This window comes from Geotrypetes seraphini, chromosome 9, assembly GCF_902459505.1.
Source record: "Geotrypetes seraphini chromosome 9, aGeoSer1.1, whole genome shotgun sequence".
In the NCBI taxonomy this organism is placed as follows: Eukaryota; Metazoa; Chordata; class Amphibia; order Gymnophiona; family Dermophiidae; genus Geotrypetes; species Geotrypetes seraphini.
In genome coordinates this window covers 187,706,539-187,728,966 of record NC_047092.1, presented here as the reverse complement: position 1 = coordinate 187,728,966, position 22,428 = coordinate 187,706,539, and the positions used below count along the sequence as shown (strand labels likewise).

The 22,428-nt window shown below is 44.6% G+C and overlaps 1 protein-coding gene across 4 annotated transcripts in view; it reads left to right on the top strand.

Annotated features, from left to right (window-relative positions):
* LRCH3 (leucine rich repeats and calponin homology domain containing 3) overlaps positions 1-17,576 on the top strand; it is a 101,353-nt gene extending 83,777 nt beyond the window's left edge. For 3 of the 4 annotated variants that reach the window (XM_033958116.1, XM_033958114.1, XM_033958117.1), the window contains 2 exons: positions 359-436; positions 15,622-17,576. In XM_033958116.1, coding sequence (XP_033814007.1) covers positions 359-436; positions 15,622-15,795 — 252 coding nt within the window. In that variant the 3' untranslated portion in view covers positions 15,796-17,576. The remainder of the gene's footprint in view (positions 1-358; positions 437-15,621) is intronic. The other variant, XM_033958115.1, reaches the window with a different exon arrangement.
* The last annotated feature ends 4,852 nt before the right edge of the window (positions 17,577-22,428 follow it).

Below are 22,428 nucleotides of genomic sequence, written 5' to 3'. Positions count from 1 at the left end.
ACTGTATGTCTGATTGATCCTGCTGTCTCCAGAAAACACCACAGGGCTGTGTGAGGATCTCAGGAGTAAGTTGCATTGGCAGTTCTTGAATATCCAGGGATTTTCAAGGCAAGCTTATAATGCTCATTGCACACAGTTTTATCTAAACTGCATTACAATGATTTCATTGCATTAATGAAAACAGCATTTCCTCTTAAGCATTGCCATTTCTTTGATGTCTCGTTATGTATAAAAATCTCTTTCAAAGTGAAGTAACCATTTCCAAAAAGTTCTGCCTTGAATTACAGAAACATAGAGTATGACGGCAGAAAAGGGTCGTCGGCCCAATCACTAACAATTGTGTGTATCTCCCCCATAGCCCAAGCTAACAATGGCAAAATGCAGGCGGAATGTGGAGAATTTTCTGGACGCTTGCAGAAAAATCGGTGTACCACAGGTAAATGGACCCCTGTACCTCTTCAGCATGAAAATTGCACAAAGTGAAACTTCATGTCACTATCATCTTGGAGCTTGTTCAGTTACTTGTTGCATTTGACATTGTGTGTGGAGTGGATTGCATGAGTGACTCACTCAGATTTGTTTCTCTTTTCCCTTCCTGCTTACATTCTGGACCGCTCTCCAGATATCCTGCAATTAAGCTGCTCCATGTTAGTGTTGAAAGGCTCCTTACTGTTAGAGCAGCTTAGAAACATGATGGCAGATAAAGGCCAAATGGCCCATCCGCAGTAACCGTTATCTCTTTCTCTCTCTAAGAGATCCCACGTAATTATCCCAGGCTTTCTTGAATTCAGACACAGTCTCTGTCTCCACCACTTCTTCTGGGAGACTGTTCCTAAAAGTGACTTCCATAGGCTTGGAGAAGTCCACTGCTTAGTCCTAGGATAAGCAGCATAAAATCTTGGGATCTAGCTAGGGACTTGGGTTGGCCACTGTTGGAAACAAGATACTGGGCTTGATGGACCTTTGAATGGCCCAGTAGGGTTTTACTATGCTCTTTTTCAACTAGTGACTGGTGCACCTTAGGATCAGCCCAACTATTTCTGTACACTGGGCTAACTGTAAGAACTGATCCTGTGGACTAGACTAGAGAATGACATGGTGGCGGTAACCCACCAAAACGGGGAAAGAAAAATAGCAGTCGCTGCAAGGACGGGGACAAGGCCATTCACCGCCCCGTGGAGTGGTGAATGGTCTTGTCTCCGTAGTGAGGCATCAAGGATCGCGCGGTCCCCGCAGCCCCTGCCCGACCGATCGATCTTAGCCAGCTCCGTCCCTTCACCTCACCTTAGTTTGCAGGCTTTCTTTTTCGGCGACCCACACGCTATCAAAGAGCCACGCACGTGGGGCTGCTCAGTGTTCAATCTTCTGCTCTGACGCAACCGGAAACAGGAAGTTGCAGCAGAGCAGAAGATTGAACACTGAGCAGCCGCGCATGTGCGGCTCTTTGGAAAAGCGTGCAGGTCGCCGAAAAAGAAAGCCTGCAAACTAAGGTGAGGTGAAAGGAGGGAGCTGGCTAAACACTACCATCGATCAGGCGGGCGGGTGGGGGCTGTGGGGACCGCGCGATCGCGCGTGTTCCCGGTTCACATTTTTTCTTTGTTTTTCTCTGTGATCACAGGAAGTGCTTGCAACTTTAAAAAGCAGAATGGGAAGTGACAGCTCTGTGTATATTTACGAAGAAAATAAAAGTCCTAGCACACATCTGCCCTTGAAGCACAATGTTGTTCTGTGCATAAAAATTAGCTTCACAAAAATGTTATGTGTGAAAAAATTTTGTGAGGCTAATATTTACACACACAACAGCATTCTAATTCATGTGTAGGTGTGTGCTGGCAGTTTTATTATTATTCTGATTTTTTGGACATGAACACAGTGCAGCTGCAATTACTGCAGAACTACTCATCCGTAGTTGCTAAAAGATTTGGGGCATTAAGACAGCTTAGAGCAGGGGTCTCAAAGTCCCTCCTTGAGGGCCGCAATCCAGTCGGGTTTTCAGGATATCCCCAATGAATATGCATGAAATCTATGTGAATGCACTGCTTCAATGCATATTCATTGAGGAACTCCTGAAAACCCGACTGGATTGCGGCCCTCAAGGAGGGACTTTGAGATTCCTGGCTTAGAGTTATTCAAAATGGGTGTGAAAGGGAAAAGGATTCTGGGCCAAAGGGATGAAGACGGAAAGAAAAACCCACAGCAGGAAAGAAAGGGGAGGACAGGCAGGTGAGCCAGATGCTGGAAGCAGGGGGGGGAAGAAAGAGGGAAAGAAGCTAGATGGGATTGAAAAGAAGAGACACACTAGTATGGAAGAGGAAGATAGGGGAAATCTGGACACAGGAAGGTAACAGAAAGAGGGGAAATTATGTGCATGGGGAATTGGGACAGAGACATAAAGGGGACATGCCATGGGGATGGTATATGGACACAGGGGGAGGGGACAATGGCAGATACATAGGGGAGATATTAGAAATGGGGAAAATAGGAGCACAGAAGCGAGATTGTTTGTGGGGATGGGGCAGGGACCGAGCTCGCAGGCTCCAGTGTCTTGCACAAATTACATTGTAACGTGCCACGAAAATAAGAGGGAGGAAGGTAGATAGATAGGCCACGCGAGAGGAGCTGAAGGGTGTTAGAAAGGAACAGATGGTAAAGGAGGGAGGGAAGGGTGGTGGTGGAAAGGAATAGAGCAGACATTGAAGGAGGGTGGAGAGGAACAGACCCTGAAGGGAAATGTGGAAGACAGAATGGGAAGAAGACAGATGCCAGACTATGGGGGAGCGGAGGGAAGAAGATGGGTGCTAGACCAATTGGAGGGGGGGGGGTGAAGGGAGAGGCACAGTAACAGCAAATGGAAGATGCAGAGAGAAGACACACAGTGGATGGAAGGAATTGAATGAGAAGATGTGGAAAGCAGAAACCAGACAACAAAGGTAGAAAAAAAATTATATTTATTTATTTTTTGCTTTAGGATAAAGTAGTATATTAGTTGTGTTGATAAAAATTTATAAACAAAGCCCTGCCAGCTGAATATCTCTTTCGCTGGTTCAGCAGCAGGAACTTTGATTTATAAGAAAGGAATAAGCTAAATATTACAGTACTAAGGCTTATATGGATGCTGTGGGGATGGTGAATGGGATGGCAGTGGCGGTGACGGGGCGGTGTAAGGGATGGCGGTGACAGTGACGGGGCGGTGAAGGGAACGGCGGGACAGGGCGGTGCAGAGGATGGTGGGCCGGGGACGGAGACAGATTTTTTTCCCCGTGTCATTCTCTAGACTAGACTACTCTGACCACATGGGTCATCTGTAATGAAGCTTGGTATTAAGCAAACATCCAGAACTCCCTGGAAAGGTGCAAGCCTTTTACAGCTCAGATGCTATTCACTTCTCCCTCCGAATCCGCGGTTTCAGTATCCGCGGATTCGGTTATTCGCAATTTTTTTTTATTTAAAAAAAAAAGCTAATTCCAGGCCTTCCCCGCCTCCCTCCCGACATCTCAAACTTACCTGGTGGTCAAGTGGACTTTCGAGGCAGGAGCGATGTTCCTATGCTCCTGTCCCATACAGATCACTCATAGGAAATGGCTGCCGTGAGCTCCCGTCGTAGTCTCGAGAGACTACAGGAACTCACGGCAGCCATTTGCTGTGAGTGATCTGCATGGGGCAGGTGCGTAAGAAGATCACTCCTGCCCCGAAAGCCCGCCATACCACCAAGTAAGGTCTGGGATGCCAGGAGGGAGGCGGGAAGGTCCAAAATGAGGCGGGGGTGGGTCAGAGCCGGCTGAAAAGTTATTTGTGGTTTTTCACACTTCGCAGTCCGGCTCTGCACTTAACCCCCATGGATACGGAGGGAGAAATGTAGTCGGAACAAGTCGGAGAAAATATTTCTTCATTCAACATGTAAGTTAAGCTCTGGAATGCGTGATAAAAGCAGTTAGCTTAACAGGTTTGGATAAATTCTTAAAAGTCCGTAAGCCATTATTAAGATGCAAACTTTTCAGTTTAAGCAGCATAAAATCTGTTTTTTTGTGGGGGGATCTTGGATTGGCCACTGTTGGAAATGGGATACTGGGCTTGATGGATCTTCAGTCCACTAGTACTTTTTCTAGAGAGCTACCAGATGTATGCAGCGCTGTACTGAATTGTGAAGGAGACGGTCCCTGCTCAAATGAGCTCACAATCTAATCAATCAAGACAGAAACAGGATGCCAGGGTAACATAGTAAATAATGGCAGAAAAAGTTCAAGTTTCAAGTTTATTAGGATTTGATATACCGCTTATCAAGGTTATCTAAGCGGTTTTTACAATCAGGTACTCAAGTATTTTCCCTCTCTGTCCCGGTGGGCTCACAATCTATCTAACGTACCTGGAGCTATGGAGGATTAAGTGACTTGCCCAGGGTCACAAGGAGCAGCGCAGGGTTTGAACCCACAACCCCAGGGTGCTGAGGCTGTAGATCCAACCACTGTGCCACACACTCCTCTCCAACCACTGTGCAGACAGTCCATCCAGTCTGCCCATAAGTTATACCCCTTGGGCAGTTATACAAGTTGCGCAGCCGGGTGCCCACGGGAACCAAAGGGGCACCAGCAAAGAGCCATCATGCAGGACGGGCAGCAGGGGAACCGAAGGGCCCCCTGAAAGGACTGCATGCGCTAAGCCAACTGATCTCGGGGAAAAACTCGCCAACTGATCTCGGGGAAAAACCGGAAGCCTGGAAAGAAGCAGCCCCAGGCGAAATTCCCACAGACGCCCCCAGGCAGTGCCACCCCGAGACGCCGGGCGGGCACGGTGCTCAGGCATATGGGGCACCTTAGAGTCCGTCAGAGTCTGAACCACCATATCTAAGTCCTCTCCAAACAAAAACAACCCCCAAAAGGGAAATTTTGGGAAGTTCAGTTTTGGACGCGGCAACCACCGACCAAGCACGAAGCCACAAGGTACGGCGCACGGCCACCAAAAGCCCCAGGCTTAGGCGCACCAAGTAACAAAGAATATCCAAAAGGTCCTCCATCCAGACGTTGCAATCTCAGGTGGAGGATTTGGAAAATCGATCACGCAGATGCAACTTGCGTTTTAAGGGCATTCCAGAGCTGGAGGAATATAAGGATGGGGCTGCGGTGGTGAAAAAGATCTGTGCTGATTTAATCACTGAAGCACATGGCTCCTTGTCTGCTCCAATAGTGCTTGTGAGGGCACACCGTAGTTTAGGTCCTGCACGAAACACAGGGCCTAAGGACATTATTGCTTGCTTCCAGGATTTTGGGATTAAAGAAAGCATTCTACAAATAGCGAGGCGCAAGCAGGAATACCGCTGGAATAACATCTCGGTGGGCATCTTTCAAGACTTAGCCTGGTCTACTCTGCAAAAACGTCGGAACTTTCAACAGATAACACAATTGCTGCGAGCAGAGGGCCATCGCTACCGCTGGTTATTTCCCTTTGGAGTATGGATCACGATTGATGGCAAATCCAAACGTGTTGGTGATGTGGATGAGGCGTGGGCAGCCCTGAAGGAAATGGGGTGCAAAAATGTTCCTGAGGTTCCAGTGCCTGTACCTAAGAAGGCGGAGAAGCGTCCTACTGGAGTTTGGTCCACTGTTGGACGTGCGGGAAAGCGGCATTTAAAGGATCAGACCTGATGGATTGAGGGGATTATTACCCATCTATTCTTTGCTTCCTCCCCGTATTTCTCTAGGACGTTTGGTCCTAGTTAAGGGGAGTCTGGCATTTGCCAGGGGTTCTTATGACTAATTTGATTTTGCATATTCAGAAAGAGGTTATGTATAGAATTGTGTACAAGTTTTCCATGACAAGAATTATTGTCTGTGGGATTATTATTATTTTACTTATACTATTACGGATGTTCTTCATTGTAATGGGCATTTGAGGTTGTTGGGGTATGGATGAGTAACGCTAGTATAAAAGGGCTCAGTTGCCTTCTGTGGGGGGGGGACCTTACTTCTTCTCCTTGGCTGCCCAGATCTTGGGCATGTCAGGGTCACATAGACAGCAGGGGGGGAGGGAGGGGGGGAGTGGGGGAAGGGGGGGGTGGGGGTAGGGGGGGGTCACTTGAGGAATGATAGTTCTCTTGTCCTAGGCTCGTGGAATGTTAATGGATTAAATAACCCTGGAAAGCGTAGTATAGTTTTTCGAGAACTGCATAGGCTGAAGTGGGATATATGCTTGCTGCAAGAAACTCACTTAAGATCAAGGGACGAGCGGTTGCTGCACACTCAACATTATGATCAAGTGTGGACTCATAGGGCTCGAGGCACACAGAGGGTGGGGGGATTAGCTGTTTTGGTTCGCAAGGGGATAGGGCTGGAGGTAGACGAGGTTTTCAAAGATAGGGAGGGACGCTGTTTAGCTATACGGGGTAAGATACAGGATAAAATGACTACTATTATTAATATATATGGGCCTAACACTGATCAATCACATTATTATGCAGGTCTCACAGATGACTTGACTGCTTTCACAAAGGGAGCGATTTTTTGTGGAGGGGATTTTAATGTGTGCCCAGATCTATCATTGGATCACTCTAAAGGGGGACGAGTGGTTCTCCGACGCCATAGTAAGGCCTTGATTAAGTTTATGCATTTATTGGGATTGGTGGATTGTTGGAGATTGCTACATGGTACTCAGAAGACTTATTCTCATTTCTCTAATGCTACTCAGACTTACACGAGAATAGATGGTATTTGGGTACATAGAAATCTTTGGGGCGGGATTCATGAGGCGGAGATTGGTAACATTCAGATCTCCGATCACGCTCCTGTCTGGGTGGTTTGCAAGGGACTTAGGATACAATCAGGTAACAGATTTTGGCGTTTAAATGAATCACTTTTAGGAGACCCTATAATATTACAAGAGGTGAAGGATTCTATTGTAGACTATCTAGATATAAATGATAATGGGGAAGTAAGGGAGGGGATACTTTGGGATGCGCTGAAAGCTGTTATTCGGGGTATTTTTGTTAAATGGGGGGCCCGTAAGAAACGGGACAAAGCTAAACGCTCTTTGAGATTGCGGGAGCAATTGGTGGATTTAGAAAAACAACATCAATTTGATCCTAGTCCTAGGGTATATGAGGCCTTGAGTAAAATACGATTGGAATTACACCAACTACAGCTTGAGGATTTAGCTTTTAGAAAGACACAATTGAAGCAGGCTATGTTTGAGAATGGAAATCGGTCTAGTGCTATGCTAGCCCGCTATTTGCGGGCCCGAAGGATGTCTGCTACTATTCAGAGTATTCGTGGACCAGATGGAGTTAGGTATAGGACTGATAAGGATATTCATAACCAGTTTACTACATTTTTTGCAGAGTTATATCGTGGGGACAACTTGAGTGAGGGTTCTAAGATTGCAGATTTTTTAGACATAGTCCCTTTGCCAAAGCTCTTGGATTTGGAACAAGAGAGGTTGGATCTTCCCATAACGGAGGGGGAGGTGTCTGGGGTTATACGGGGATTGAAAGGAGGGAAGTCACCGGGATTAGATGGGCTATCGAATGTGTTCTATAAGACCTTTAGAGAGCAGATTGTTTCCTTGTTGGTGAGGGTTGGAAATGGTGTGCGAGATGGAGGCTCTTTGCCATCTACTATGGGAGAAGCAGGGATCACAGTATTGTTGAAACCGGGTCGAGACCCAGAGCAGTGTGGAGCATATCGTCCCATCTCATTGTTAAATGTTGATGCAAAAATTTTGGCGAAGGTGTTAGCATTGAGATTGGGACGAGTGTTACCGAGACTTGTCCATGTTGATCAGGCTGGATTTATCCAGAAGCGTCAAGTGGGAGACAATATACGTAGAACTTTACATTTGATCTGGGAGGCTCAGCAACAACATAGTAAAATGGTCCTCTTATCCATAGACGCTGAAAAGGCTTTTGATCAGGTCAATTGGAATTTTTTGTGGGCAGTAATGGAACGGATGGGAATTGGGGGAATGTATGAAAAATGGATAAGGAACTTTTATTTGACACCAAGGGCTTGTATTAAAATTAATGGGCTCTATACAGATTTCTTCTCTATTACAAGAGGGACCCGACAGGGTTGTCCACTCTCCCCTTTACTGTTTGCTTTGTATTTAGAACCTTTGGCTTGTTATATACGGGATTTGGGGGCAGTTAGAGGAATTCACATAGGAGATCGGGAACATAAATTGGCGCTATTTGCAGATGATATTCTTTTTTATGTGACGGACCCGGAGACTACTCTTCCTGGGTTGTTGGAGGTATTTGGGACATACAGAGGTCTATCTGGTTTCACGATCAACATGGACAAGTCTGAATTTTTGAATATCTCTTTGAAGGAGGAGGAGGCGCAGAGGTTGACAGCCATCTTTCCGGTGAGGCGGGTACTGGGGCATCTTAAGTATCTTGGTATTTTGATTCCATCTGATTTATCGTGTCTTTATGATCTCAATTACTCTAGGATAGTGCGGTTCGTGCGGAGAGACTTGCAAGCTTGGAAGGGTTTGTGGTTGTCCTGGTGGGGGCGTATAGCTGTGGTCAAAATGAATATCTTACCCCGTCTATTATTTTTATTCCAAACGCTGCCCATAGCGGTGCCGAGGGGACTCTTGAAGCTATTACATAAGGAATTTCGATATTTTATTTGGCAAGGGAAACATCCCAGGTTGAGTCAACAAGTACTTTGGTCTGCTAGGGAAGATGGGGGACGGGCAGTACCCAATTTGCACTGGTACTACGAGGCGGCACAACTCCGTTTTATTTTGGATTGGAAGATCGCAGTGTTTAAACCTGGGGTTCAAATAGAACAAAGCTATGTTCCACATTGTACACTGAATAATTGGCTGTGGATCTCTTCCTCGCTGACGGAACGATTGCAGGGGCAAGGGAACCCGTTCTTTTGTCATTTAGTACGGATGTGGGGTTCTTTATATCAAAGGGAAAAGAGTGGTAGGGGAGTCTCCACGCTGGCTCCTATTAAGGGGGAACCGCGGTTTAGGGCAGGATTAGAAAGGGGGGCGTTTCGGAAATGGGAATCTATGGGGATTATTACATTTCGAGATGTACTAGTTGGGGGATGCTTACCTACTTTTGATGCACTGGTGACTAAGAAGCCGGGGTTAAGAGGCGAATTTTTTGCATACATGCAATTGAGACATTTTATGATCTCGGAAAGTTGGGATAAAGGGAATCCCCAGGGGACTGAATCTTTGGAAAACTTATGGCTTTTGTTGGGTAGAGTACCGAGACCGATTTCCATTCTTTATAAGTTCTTGCGTGGTAGAGTAGTGACTTCCTTTCCTTTTAAACAACAGTGGGAACGGGACCTCCAGCTGCATCTTTCTGCAGATGAATGGTCACGTGCTTGTTTGGAGGTACAGAAAGCATCTCATTGTATATTGGTCCAAGAAAATGCTTATAAAATTTTAACACGCTGGTACTTCACACCTGCACGGTTACATATTATGTACCCTCAAGTTTCAGACTCTTGCTGGAGATGTGGTATGAGCCCTGGATCTTATATGCATATTTGGTGGGACTGTGGGGTGATCCAGAAATTTTGGGTTATTGTTACACGATCTTTGACATTGTGGATCCAGGATACACTGCAACTTTTACCTCAAGTTTGTCTGTTAGGGTTACATAATGTTAGAGATGCTCCCTGGCAGACAAAACTGGTCAGAATGGGGTTAGCGGCGGCCAAATGTTTAATAGCATTATATTGGAAGAAGTTAGCTGCTCCACCGGAAGAGGAATGGGTAGAGAAATTGCGAAAACTTGCACAGATGGAATGTATAGCTGCTAAGCATTATGGTTATTATGACTTACAAAGGCGAACTTGGGACAAAATATTTCAACAAATTTAGTTATTTACTCAAGTGGGGTGGGAGGGTGGGATGGAGGGTGCAGGGTAGGGTGGTTCATTGGGAGTCTTTTTGAAGGAACCACGAAAGGACTTCCGCATGGTGGTTATTCGATGGGGGATGGTATTGATTATATTGGTTTGCTTTATGTAGGGTGGTGGGATTGAGATATATTTATGTTTGGGGGTTTTCCCCTTATTTTTCTTTTGTTTATTTGTATTATTTTTATGCTTTGCTGAAAGATTGTAACATTACGAATTGGTATACAAATGGTGTTTGTATTGATTCACATGGTTATAAAACTTTAATAAAAATTGATTAAAACAAAAAAAAGAATATCCAAAAGGAACGAGGCAGTTATCTCAACTTTCACCACCTCCTGATCCACTAAGAACCAGTCATCAGACTCACGATCCAGGACACGCTCAGACCACCGAAACACGGTGCGAGCCACCAGCCCCACACAAATAGCCGCCTGGACCCCCAAGGCAGAGACATCAAAATTATACTTAAGAAGTGTCTCTAACATACGCTCCTCAGAGACCCTAAGGGCAGAACTGCCCATAACAGGCATAGTATGCTGCTTAGCAAGCGCCGAGACCACCACGTCCACCACTGGCGAATTAAGGGAGCCCTATCCCCCTCCGAGATGGGACACCCATGAGCCAAGGCGCGCACCAACCAAAACAGCGCCTCGACATCCACTGCGCCAGCACAAAATCCCCAAAATCCTGACACAGGAAAAGAGCGGGAAACAGGACAGTCCCCCGTGAAGCAGAGCGGCCCCCATACGCGGGGTCTCTGGTGGCACAACTTCAAAAATGCAGCACCGAGACCTGCTAAATCAGGTCTAAAAGCTCATCCCTCTGAATAAAAAGCGCATCACGGACGCATCTGCGCTGGAAGACGGGAAACCCGACGCCCCGCTGCCAGCGGCCGTCCCCTCTAGAGGATCCTGGAAGCCCGCCAAAGCGGCCAGGTCCTCAACCATGCCAACACGCTCCTCCGACCACCAATTCGCAGTCCAAGCCCCCCGCGGGCTCTTGGATGAGGGAGGAGGAAGAGGGGACACCAAATTAAAAGAGGGAGGGGGTACGGAGGGAAACCCCCCGAAACCCCCCAGGTGCACGTGGGACCCCCAATTGTCTGCACAAAGAAAGAAATTAAATTGGGGCAAAAAAACCCTGGGACTACCTGCCCCGGCAGGGGTTCCTTCTGAAACCTGCCCCTGTGATTGCAATACAGGGGGAAGGTCACCTGAGATTGCAGACAAAAAGAAAGGGAACTGTCTGTCAAAATGGCGGAAGATCCCGCCAAAAATAACCCCTCCAGGGCCTGTAGCGGCTGGGAAACCTAAACTGTCCCAGGCGCTAAAGTAGGCAAGCCGGCATCAGCTGTTGAAAAATCAGCTGAGAGGGAATCCTTTTTCCCCTACCGTCGGCGGTTCGGGGAATCCCTCCGGAGGTAGTGAGATCAGACCGGGCTGCCTCAATGCCTTCAGCTGGCTCACAAGGCACTAAGGCCGGGGAGCTCTGGATGCCTGCAGCCGCTGCCGACAGAGCTCCATGACCACACCGGCCCAAACCGTCGAGTTCAGGACGGCCGCGAGTGCCTCGCGGCTGGACCAAATAGTGTCACACTCCCCCGGAGAAGGGCACAATTGCTCCATACGCGACCTAGCTAGGAGAAAAAGTACCGGTTAGTGCAAAAATATAGTAAAATACAGTAAACTAGAAATCAAGACCCTATTATTCAAGAAATTCACCCAAACGTCCTAATCCCTTCCTTTCCCCCTCTCTCCCCCTCTTAGAACCCACTCATCAAAATTGCTTTAGACCTTACGCCTTAATGTAATTTGTATTTCTCTTCCTGGAAATGTCCAGTTATCGTTCTGATGTAATCCGCTTAGAACTGAAAGGTACAGGCGGAATATAAGCCAGTAATGTAATGTAAACTGACAGGGAAGCAACCCTACAGACCGCCACTAACTCAAGATTTTTTTTTTTTTTAGAACAGACTCCACAGGCTCTCAAAGCAATATGCCTTGCTTGATTTAGGAGGCAAGGCTTATTGCTGAGGCTCCTCTAAAAAAATGTGGGGAGGTGGAAGAAGTGGGAGGAGGGACCCTGCTCGAGACCCGCTGGGTTTGACACCCCCGAGGTTGGACGGACCCCCAAACAGGGCCCGCCCAAGCTCTGTCCAGCCAAAAACAGGGACTAGAAACCCCCTAAACAAATTCCAACAGCCCTACCAAGGGAGATGGGTACAGATCACTCAACACCTGCTGAAGACTGATGAGAACAGAGAAGGGAATATATTATATACTATTCCACAGTTTTGTTTTCAGTCTCCACCTGCTGGTCATGATTGGATATATATCTATTCGTAAAGATTAACATCTACTGGTCTGGAAATGTCCAGTAATCCGTCTAGAACTGCAATGTATTGGTGGAATAGAAGTCACTAATGGAATTTAAAGTCTGGAATTGGCAGTGGAGTTGAGGAATGGAGTTCTTGAGGAGGCGTATAAGGAGAGACGAGAGGAGAATGCAGAATAAGCACATTGTACGTAAGCAAAGGCGGATAGGGAGCCAGTGAAGTGGCAACTGTTATGTTCTTATGTTTGAGAACCAGCCAAGTACTTGTGGTCTGGATTAGTAACTCTTAGAAACAGGATACACTTCTCCCTTGTTATTCGCAGGGGATACGGGCAGAGCTGGACCGCGAAAGGCGAAAAACCACGATTATCTGGCTCTGACCCACCCCCACCTCCCTGCTGCCTTCCCGGCCTTACCTGGTGGTCTAGAGGGCTTTCAGGGCAGGAGCGATCTTCCTACGCTCCTGCCCCGGGCAGATCACCATAAGGAAATGGCTGCTGTGAGTTCCCGTAGTCTCTCGAGACTACGATGGGAACTCCCTACAGCCATTTCCTCATGGCGATCTGCACGGGGCAGGAGCGTAGGAAGATCGCTCCTGCCCCGAAAGCCCACTAGACCACCAGGTAAGGCCGGGAAGGCGGCAGGGAGGTAAAAAATATGGGATTTTTTATTTTCCCCCTCCCCAGAAAAAAATCGCGATTATGTGAAATCGCGAGTGCAGAAACCGCGAATGGGGAGGGGGAAGTGTACTGTTGATCTGAATCAATATGAATTTTCTTTCCTATTCAAGTTTTATTTGAGTTTGATGAATCGTTTATTTAGTTTTAGTAAGCGAGGTACAAAATTGATAAAAATAAACATATATTTAGACATACAATTTAAAATTTAGAATAATGGGTTAGACAAAAAGACTTACAGACCAACTAATACACAAGGTAAGAGGGAAAAGAACTACAATTCAGTGTTTTAAAGTACAGAGGAGAAAACAATAGGGAGGGAAGAGTGCAATCAAAGAAGGAAACTAATATAAAGTTTAAACATAATTTAAAGATTAAAAGCATCTTTAAAAAGAAAACTTTTTAAATTACTTTTAAAACTCAAATCGTTTTTCTCTCTTAAATGCTGAGGCATGGTGTTCCAAAGCTGCGGGGCCATCACTGAAAACATATCAGGTCGTCGTGTTCCAATAACTTTCAAAGAGGGGAATACTATAAGCTTAGAACGCGAAATGTTATAAGGGATAAGTAATTTAGTAATCAATTGAGGTTCATTAGTAGAAAGGGTTTTGAATACTAAAAGTAAAATTTTGAAGGTAATATGATAGTTAATTGGAAGCCAATGAGATTTAGTCAGAAAAGGTGTTACAAAAAAATTCCCTTACAAAACATTGTCCTTTGGCAGTTGTCTAAGAATATAAGATATGCCAGTAACCAGTAGAAAAAGGTGTACAGGTCGTTGGTGAGGCCCCACTTGGAGTATTGTGTTCAGTTTTGGAGACCGTATCTGGCAAAGGACGTAAGAAGACTTGAGGCGGTCCAGAGGAGGGCAACGAAAATGATAGGAGGCTTGCGCCAGAAGACGTATGAGGAGAGACTGGAAGCCCTGAACATGTAGACCCTAGAGGAAAGGAGAGACAGGGGAGATATGATTCAGACGTTCAAATATTTAGAACAAAATCTTTTACAGAGAAAGGAAAATAGTAAAACCAGAGGACATAATCTGAGGTTGAGGGGTGGTAGGCTCAAGGAAATTCTTCTTTATGGAGCGGGTGGTTGATCCCTGGAATGCGCTCCCAAGGGAGGTGGTGGAGAGGAGAAAAAGCATGGGATGAACACACAGGATCTCAAAATCAGAAAATAATGGTATATGTTGAAGAACTAAGGCCAGTACTGGGCAGACTTGCACAGTCTGTGTCCGAATATGGTCGTTCGCTTGAGGAGGGGCTGGGGAGGGCTTTGACAACTAGGATGGTTAAGATGGACTGGAGTGAGCTTTGATGGAGACTTCAATTGATGGAACCTAAGCACGCTACTGGGCAGGGCTCTGGGTTTCTGGCCCAGAAATATCTAAGAAAAAGGACTATTTAAATTAAATGATTAATTTATGGAGCATGTACAGTTGGGCAGACTGGATGGACCATTTGGGTTCTTATCTGCTGTCATTTACTATATTTATTTGCCATGTTGGGTTCAGACCGGTGGGCCAACAAGCTCAGATGTAAGTAATGGCAGTCTGTATAACTACTGATTCTTAATCCTTGAGAAATGTGCCCAAACCCTTCTTTTAAATTCAACTTTACCATTTGCCAACAAACTTCACAGCTTGAATGCAGGTTGACAGAAGTCAAGTCCCCTAATCCTAGTAGTGTTTGAATGGATAAAAGATCATTTTCCAAACCTCCCCCTGTATTTCTTTTGCCTTTCTCTGTTATCTCTTTTTCTGAGAGAGGGCAACCAGATTTGTGGGTCATCTTTAGCTAGAGAACCTCTCTTGGGCCACTCAGGTAAACTGCTTGTCTTTACTTATAAGAGGCTGAAGTTTCTCATTTCTTTTTGCATTCTACCAATCCATGACACTCATTCAGTAGCACAAGGTGTGTTGCATTCAGGTACAATAGGTAGTTCCTTGTCAGTTTGTACCTGAGGTAATGGACAATTAAGTGTCTTGCCCACGATCACAAGTGGTGGGATTTGAACTCCAATTCAGAACAGTTTAGAGCATCCTGACATCATTGTACAACAGCACGTTCTGTAAAGCAGCTTTGAGGGATGTCCCATGCTTTATTTCTGACCTGGACATGTATTCTAGTCTCAGCTGTGCCTTGGGATTATAGCGTTCAGTGCTGGGTCTTGTGTTGCTGAGCGTGCCTGAGACAACTTCTTCCATCCTCAAGGCATTTGCTGTTTTATCATTTAAAGCTAGGTTGTTTGCTGGTTCTTCTGGGAGTGTTCTGAGACAGACCAGCCTTGGGTCACCCATCTCTCCTCATAATGGTATTGATGCTAGCAAGAGAAACATTTTAGACTGTAGCCTTCCTCCTGCTTGATTAAATGCTTTTATGCCTCCAAACCACAGTGATGTTGAAATGTCAACATCTACCCAAAGTTTAAACAAGGGCATTCAGTTGCCTTGAAGATACAACTTTTGTACCCTTGAAACAATGATTTGCATTGATTGGTCTTCTAAGAGGAAGGGAGCTTCACCCTCTCTTCTGAGCTCAGAAATGTACATGACTTCTTTTTTTTTTTCTCTTTTGTAAATTAATTTCCTTGAAACTGAAAAGAGACTAAGTCTCTCTCTCTCTCTCTGCTGCTTGCACTGGAATATTATCTTGCAATCAAAAGTTATCTGATTCCATTGTTTGCTTTTTCCTCTTCATTTTGTGTTATGTTTTTTCTTTAAGTTCCTCATTTTTTGTCTTTGTTTTTCTGTTGGCTTCACCCCACCCTTCACCCAGGAGCGATTATGTTTGCCTCTGCACATTTTGGAAGAAAAGGGGTTGGGACAGGTAGCAGTGACTGTGCAGGCCCTTCTTGAACTAGCACCACTGAAACACCACCACTTAACCACCGTGTGAGCATAAGGATGCTTCAAGCTGCCATCGATGCCAGCCTAGGGAAGGGGAGAAGACTGCTCATGCCCGGGATTTAAGTGCAAATGGTTTGTTTTATTTCTCCACTTTTCTGGAGCCCACAGGAGTTTGCATTTAAGGGAAGGCAAAACTGCCCAATCTTCTCTGTTCACAGACTCAGCTGCCAGGTCTGTACGGTGTATGAGAGATCTCACTGCTGATTTGACTCCATGTAATCTGAGTGTATTGAAAATATGAAACTGAATTGTTTAATTAGAGATCAGTCTGAGCCACCTGTTAGTACTTGTCTGCACCCCAGAATGTTAATAGATTCAGTAGAATCCAGTGGTGGAGCAGATCTTCCAAAGCAAGAGGGATGTGGCACAGGGTCTCCCATCTGAAGGCCTGCTTTTTAAACGGAAACTGCTGGAAAATGTCATTTCATCACTTGCCAGACTCCCTTAAAATGTACACAATTGCATTGCATTTTGGGGAGGGGGAGGACAGGCTCGTGTATGCTACGTCTTGGGTAAAGTAGTGTGTTCATTTATGGACCTATGCACTTCATGGAAAAAGCACTTGAGAATTTTGTATAGGAATTTTTGCAATGTGCCCTTGTTCTCCCAGAGCATCATGAGAGACTAGGTGTGAGCAGTAGCCCCCGACACTGAACTGAGCTTCCTTCCAACCCAGGAGCAAATGTTGTAACACCTTGGACACTTGGCTCGCACAACACTAGGGTATCGCTTGCACAAAACATGTCCTCGCTCCTGTGCTCTAAGGAAGTGTGAATTGACTTGAGGGGGGGGGAGGTGCATTTGTATTTTTCCTTTTTATTTTACCTTCACATTTTGAAATTGCCTTTTAGAAAAATTTACAAGAGACTGTACAAATCACCCAGTGTAACAACACAGTAACAGTAAAGCAGAGAAAACTGTAAGACACCTTTAAAATCCAGAGTTCACAGTCTAAACTTGTACATGAGGCACTGAAGGATAAAATGACTTGCCCAAGATCACAAGTGGGATGTGAGCTCTGCCAGGTACTTGTGACTTGGATTGGCCTCCGTGAAGACAGGATACTGGGCTAGATGGAACATTGGCCTGACCCAGTGAGAAGGTTGGATATACAGTAAATGTGGGAAAATGGTACGATCAAGGTTATTTTTCCCTTCAGGGTAGAGAATGTCAAAACTTTTAAAGTTTGCAGTCAGCATAAGCTATTTCAGTTCTCTTTCACATTTCAGAACCTGTTGAAATGTTTAGTAGAGTTTTGAAATTGTTCAATCCTGGTTATCTAACCAGCGATAGACTGGAAACTTCTCTCACTAAGGGGTTAATTTGTATTAATGTTTTGCTCTTAGTTTGTAAGTGTGGGAAGGTAATTTTATAATTGTACACGAGTGCATATGACAGTTTGTGCTTTGTATAAAATAACATGCTTGTTTGGCACCTCTTCCCATCCCCTGGATCATCTACATAGGCTCTGCATCAGTGATTGCAGTCTCATTTCCCTTTGAAAGTCACATGTCAGAATTAACCCTTTAATTGGCAGATGGTGGAACATCTGCTTTATGTAACCTGTTGTTGAACGAGAGAAACAGGCATTTGGAGATGCAGATCTCCCATACGAGCCAAAGGTTTCAGGTTTATTAAAAAATTGATATACCGCCTTATCAAATATCAATGCGGTTTTACAGCATATTATTTTAAAAAAAAAACATTAAAAACTATTATCAGTACAACAACAAAATACCAACAGACAGACGATGACTCACAGGTACGAAAGGTCAAAGGGAAGAACTACAATATTAAGATAGTAAAGGAAAAAAACAAAGGGGATGAAGAAGCAGGTACATCAGCTAAAGAAAGCATAAAAACTTCCTTAATACGTCCTTAAAAGGATGATCCTAGAAATGCTTTTAAACTATCTTTGAATTTATCAAAGGACGTAAACTCTCTTAGGGGCCACATTCCAGAGTGTAGGAGCCGTAACGGGTTCTCATAGTGTTAATGTATGTTAATGAGGGGATGGTCGGCAGATTTTGATTCGAGGACCTTAGGGAGCGATGAGTGGTGGGAGAGATCAGTAGCCTGTTAATCAATTCTGGTTAGTTTTATATTTAAATCATTTTTATTAGTTTTCAATAAAGGATAACAGAAAATACACAATAGCAATGTAAAACACTCCAAAGACACAACATCCCCCAACCCAACTATGAGTTAGCCAGGGAGCAGTACAGGAAACAAGGAAGTATCCAATCAAGTCAGTACCAAATTCGTCCTCTAACGTAGGATGTCGGTGTGTTACTAAAAGTTGACCAGCACATGAGTCTAAGACCGGGATATCTCGGCGCTCCAGTAAGACTCTCTCCCCGGTTTAATGGGATGTAGGCGAGCGGACATAGTGAAGAGAAAACTAGGATGTAACCGCCACGTACAGTCCCATAGGCTCACCACATAGGCCACTAGCTGCATCCAAAACTGAGAAATATAGGGACATGCCCAAGTGTAGCATGTTCCTGAAGACATTTGCTGCATTGGTCAGTAGCACAGAGTCGCATCTTATAATGCTCTATTAGGTGCACAATAAGCTCTCAGCAAAAATTTATAGTTCTGCTGCTTGGAAAATGTGTTTAAGGCCAAGCCGTATGCCCTGTTTAATCATCTCAGCAGTGATGGGAACATGTAAGTCAGTAGTCAATTTACGGGCAAGGTCCACATAATCCAGGTCTCCTGCCATCTCCTGCAAGTACTTGTGATGAAAACGCAGCAGGATAGGAACCTGTGCTGTGAGACATAACGCCTCTGACCACCGGTGTTAAAGCTTTCTGGTTAGTTTTAAAGGTCAGTATCCTGATTCGATGCTCAATGGGAAGCCAGTGAGATTTGATTAGAAGGGGCGTGACGTGATCGTATTTACGTGCTTTTGAATGATTTGGAAAAGTCTTATTTCTTTCTTGGTGATTCTTTTATTTATGTTCAAATCTGTTTTATTGTGAACGTGAAAAAAACAAAGAACAAGAAGATCAAGGAATCAACATCCAACAATACATAATTTTCAGAAACAGACAAAGGAGCAAACCCAACCCCCACCCCAAGTGCAACCGCCCCTCCCAGGGTCCCCCTCCAGAAATATACAAAAGACGACCAAGAGGTCTCCCAAATGCCAAAGGCCCGTACTCTTGTGGTCCTTGGGCTACATTAGGAGGAACGCCCCCACACACACACAAAAAAAGGAAAAGGACAGGCGGTGACTGACCATGGGAGCAAGTGCAGGGAACACAAGTAAAGCTAAGCAGTTACCGTAATCCAGACATGATATGACTAAGGAATGAATGAGTATGTTTAGGGAGGATTGATTGAGTAATGTGGCGAGGGATCTTATCTTATGGAGTCAATAGAAGCACTTTCTTACTACTGAACTTATTTGATCATGGAATGAAAGTAGCTTAATGGATGAGACAGTCTGAATAGAAATAGACTTAAGTTTTATGGGGCTTCTGAGCAATAAGGCCAATAAAGGGTTAAAAGTCTGTTTTCTCCCTGCTTTCCCCTCTCTAGGCTTGATTTTTACACGTCATACTCAATCTTGTGACACCCCCCCCTGCCAGACTCAGCTCCTCCCTCCATGCTCATATTTAACCCTCATATTTCACCCTGTCTTAATTCCACTTTTTTTCTTGTGTGACGTACTTTTACTCGCTTTGCAGGAGAGGCCATAAACATATGATATCTTCCTTCAAATATTATAGATGCAAATCTATGTACAGTACTCCCCCCCGATATTCGCAGGGGTTCCGTTCCAGGAAACCCCACGAATATCGAAAAACAGTGAATACGTTTTTTCGCCTGGAGAGGCAGGATAGGGCAGCTGGAGCGCTGGCGAGTGAAGACAATCACTCGCGGTATGCTCCGACCACCTCTTCCTGCACTAAAGTCAGGCCTCAACAATCCGGAGCTGCTTTGACACGCAGCTCCTGATTGGTGAAGCCCGACTTTAGCACAGGAAGTCCCGGTCAGAGAATACAACGAATGACCGGGGGAACACTTGTTGAGGTCCATTGCGATTACTCCCGGGATCGGTCGCCGCAGGCACTTCTTTTTTTCGTTCTTTTGTTTGTTTGTTGGGGAGGGGGCATTTTTACTGCAGCTGCCAAGGGCCACCAGAGCACGGGCCTTTGGCATATTAGAGATTTGTTGGTTGTCTTCTGTAAGATTCCTGGGAAGGGGGGGATTCTGTTTGGGGGGTTTTGCTGCTTGGGTAGAGTTTGTGGGAAGGGGGGTTTCTATTTTTGTTCTACCAAAACAACACAACAACTTTTGTATTGTTGGATGTTAATTCCTTTGACTTTGTTGTATTCTTTGTTGTTTTGTATTCATAATAAAACAGATTTGAACATAAAAGAGAAATTTGCTGGCAGGTACACATAGGCAGATTGAAAGCCTAGGATCTGCCTTATCACATTTTGAAAAAGCAGCATTTCCTCATTCAAGATATTTTTAATGAACTTGCAGAATATGTAGTCCTCACACAGGAAGTGATGTTCTCCAGCGAACTGGATGGCAGCAAAGTAAAACCGTTCTAAGAGCATCCTGGGGTGGAACCTAATACCTTAGTTTTATCTCCAGAGTCTGACAGTCACTGTTTTCCCCTATGTGTTTCTGCTTTTCTGCAACTTTCCTTTCCAAGAACCCTGGTTAAGAGTTTTGAGTGGCCCTACTATATTGGTATCGGTGCATTAAGCAGTATGGGTCAAAGTTTGGTGGTTTTTTGCAAAATTCTCTATTGAAGTAAACAAGTGAGTACAACAAGGATCAACAAAACAAATAACATGTCCCAAGTAACAGCTCAGTGGGTCAAAGTTTTTACCATCAAACAGATTATTTGTATACTCATGTCCTAGAGAAAAATATAACTAGTGGTTTTGGAATTCTGCCTGGGGCCCAAATTTGTCATCTCTAGTTGCACCAGGACTAATGCAAATGGGGACAGACTTAAAGATCTTAATATCTATTCTTGGAGGAAAGGCGGGACAGGGGAGATATAATAAAGATGTTTAAACACCTAGATGGCATAAATACGCATTTGAAAGGAAGTGCTGGAATGAGAGGGCATAGGATGAAGTTAAGAGATGATGGGCTCAGGAGGAACCTAAGGAACCCAGTGGGTTAGGATTCCTTTGGGGCATTGGCTCAGACGAGTTAGTGTTGTGCAGAGGAGATGAAGAAATGTACACTGTTCAGCATTTCAACAGATGTGTTGACTCGGCAGTCTGAAATATTGGTTATGGCCATATACCACTGAAGGCAGTGTGTCAGCAAATTTAAAGAGAGCGCAAGCACACAATGTGTTGGTATACGGTCCTCACAAACCCCACCTGCCAACCCTAGATGTTGAGGTTGTCTAATACTAGCTTTCCTGGACCGTGTTAGCAGATGTCCCATAGAAACAGAGCTCTGACGGAGGTGTATTCACTTATGTCACCATTTATACCAACAGCCATTGAAATGCAGCCTGACTTTAATAGAAAAGAGAAACTGCAATAAAGTTTTTAAAAAATATTGGCCCTAATATTCAGATGCTGATCCCCAGACCGCCCTGGGGTTCTCTGGATTGCGCAAACCATCCCACCAGCCTGCACGCCATGTGGATAATCGGTGCTAAAAGGGTGGTAATAAAAATGCAGACTCTGAGCCTAGCTGCAAATATTCGTAGAATTAAATTTTGGGACATTTTGGTATTTGTCACAGAAAGTATAGACATAAATGATGTACAGTGTGTACTGTTAAATTCTGAGTTTCAGCCTATAACTGGTGTCCAGGGTGCTCCTTCAATCTCAATCTCTGGTCCTAGTACCACATTTGAAATGGCTGTTTTGACACCGGATCTTTTTCAGTGGCCCCAGAATGGTTGACTTGAGAGATCTCACATTACCCAATATTAGTCCAAACCGATGGAACAGGAAGCTAAGACCCCCCTCCCCCCCAAAAAAAAAGCTTCTTGCACAGATGGAAAAACTGTAAAGGATATGAAGTGCTTTTTGGACCACCCTCTAAAGAAAAGGGTTATTAAAAAAAAATTAGAGCTTTAAAATCCCATTCTCTACAGATATTTGTGTTTTTTAAATTGTACTACAGAAGCAGTCAGCCTCGGTTATTTCAGAAGAAGCTTGTAAACCTGTAATTATTAGTGAACTTATTTTTAAAGAACCACCCTGTATTTTGTATGTCTGTAAATACATTCCACAGTTTTTAAGAATTTTAAATATAAAGATGTCAATATATCTTGTTCTTTATTTGAAGTTGCCTAAGTATAACAGTTGTTCAGCACATTAGGAAAACCTGGGTAATTTGAAATAAAGCCAGTGTCTCAAAATGAGCATGAAGTGTTTTGTTTTCCTTGTGATCTGTATCTCATACCTAGGGTACATCTTCCCACAGTCACCAAAATGTGTCTCACATAATCAGCCCAGCCTTTTCTGTTTCTTTGAAGCTGCTTTCAATTCCCATTTGAGCACTATAGATCCAGTTTGTCTGTCATAGAACTAGGTAGAAGAGGATATCTTTTTTTCTTAAACAACCTACGGCGACAAGAAGACATCCGTTGAAACTCAGGGGTGGGAGATTTCATAGTGAC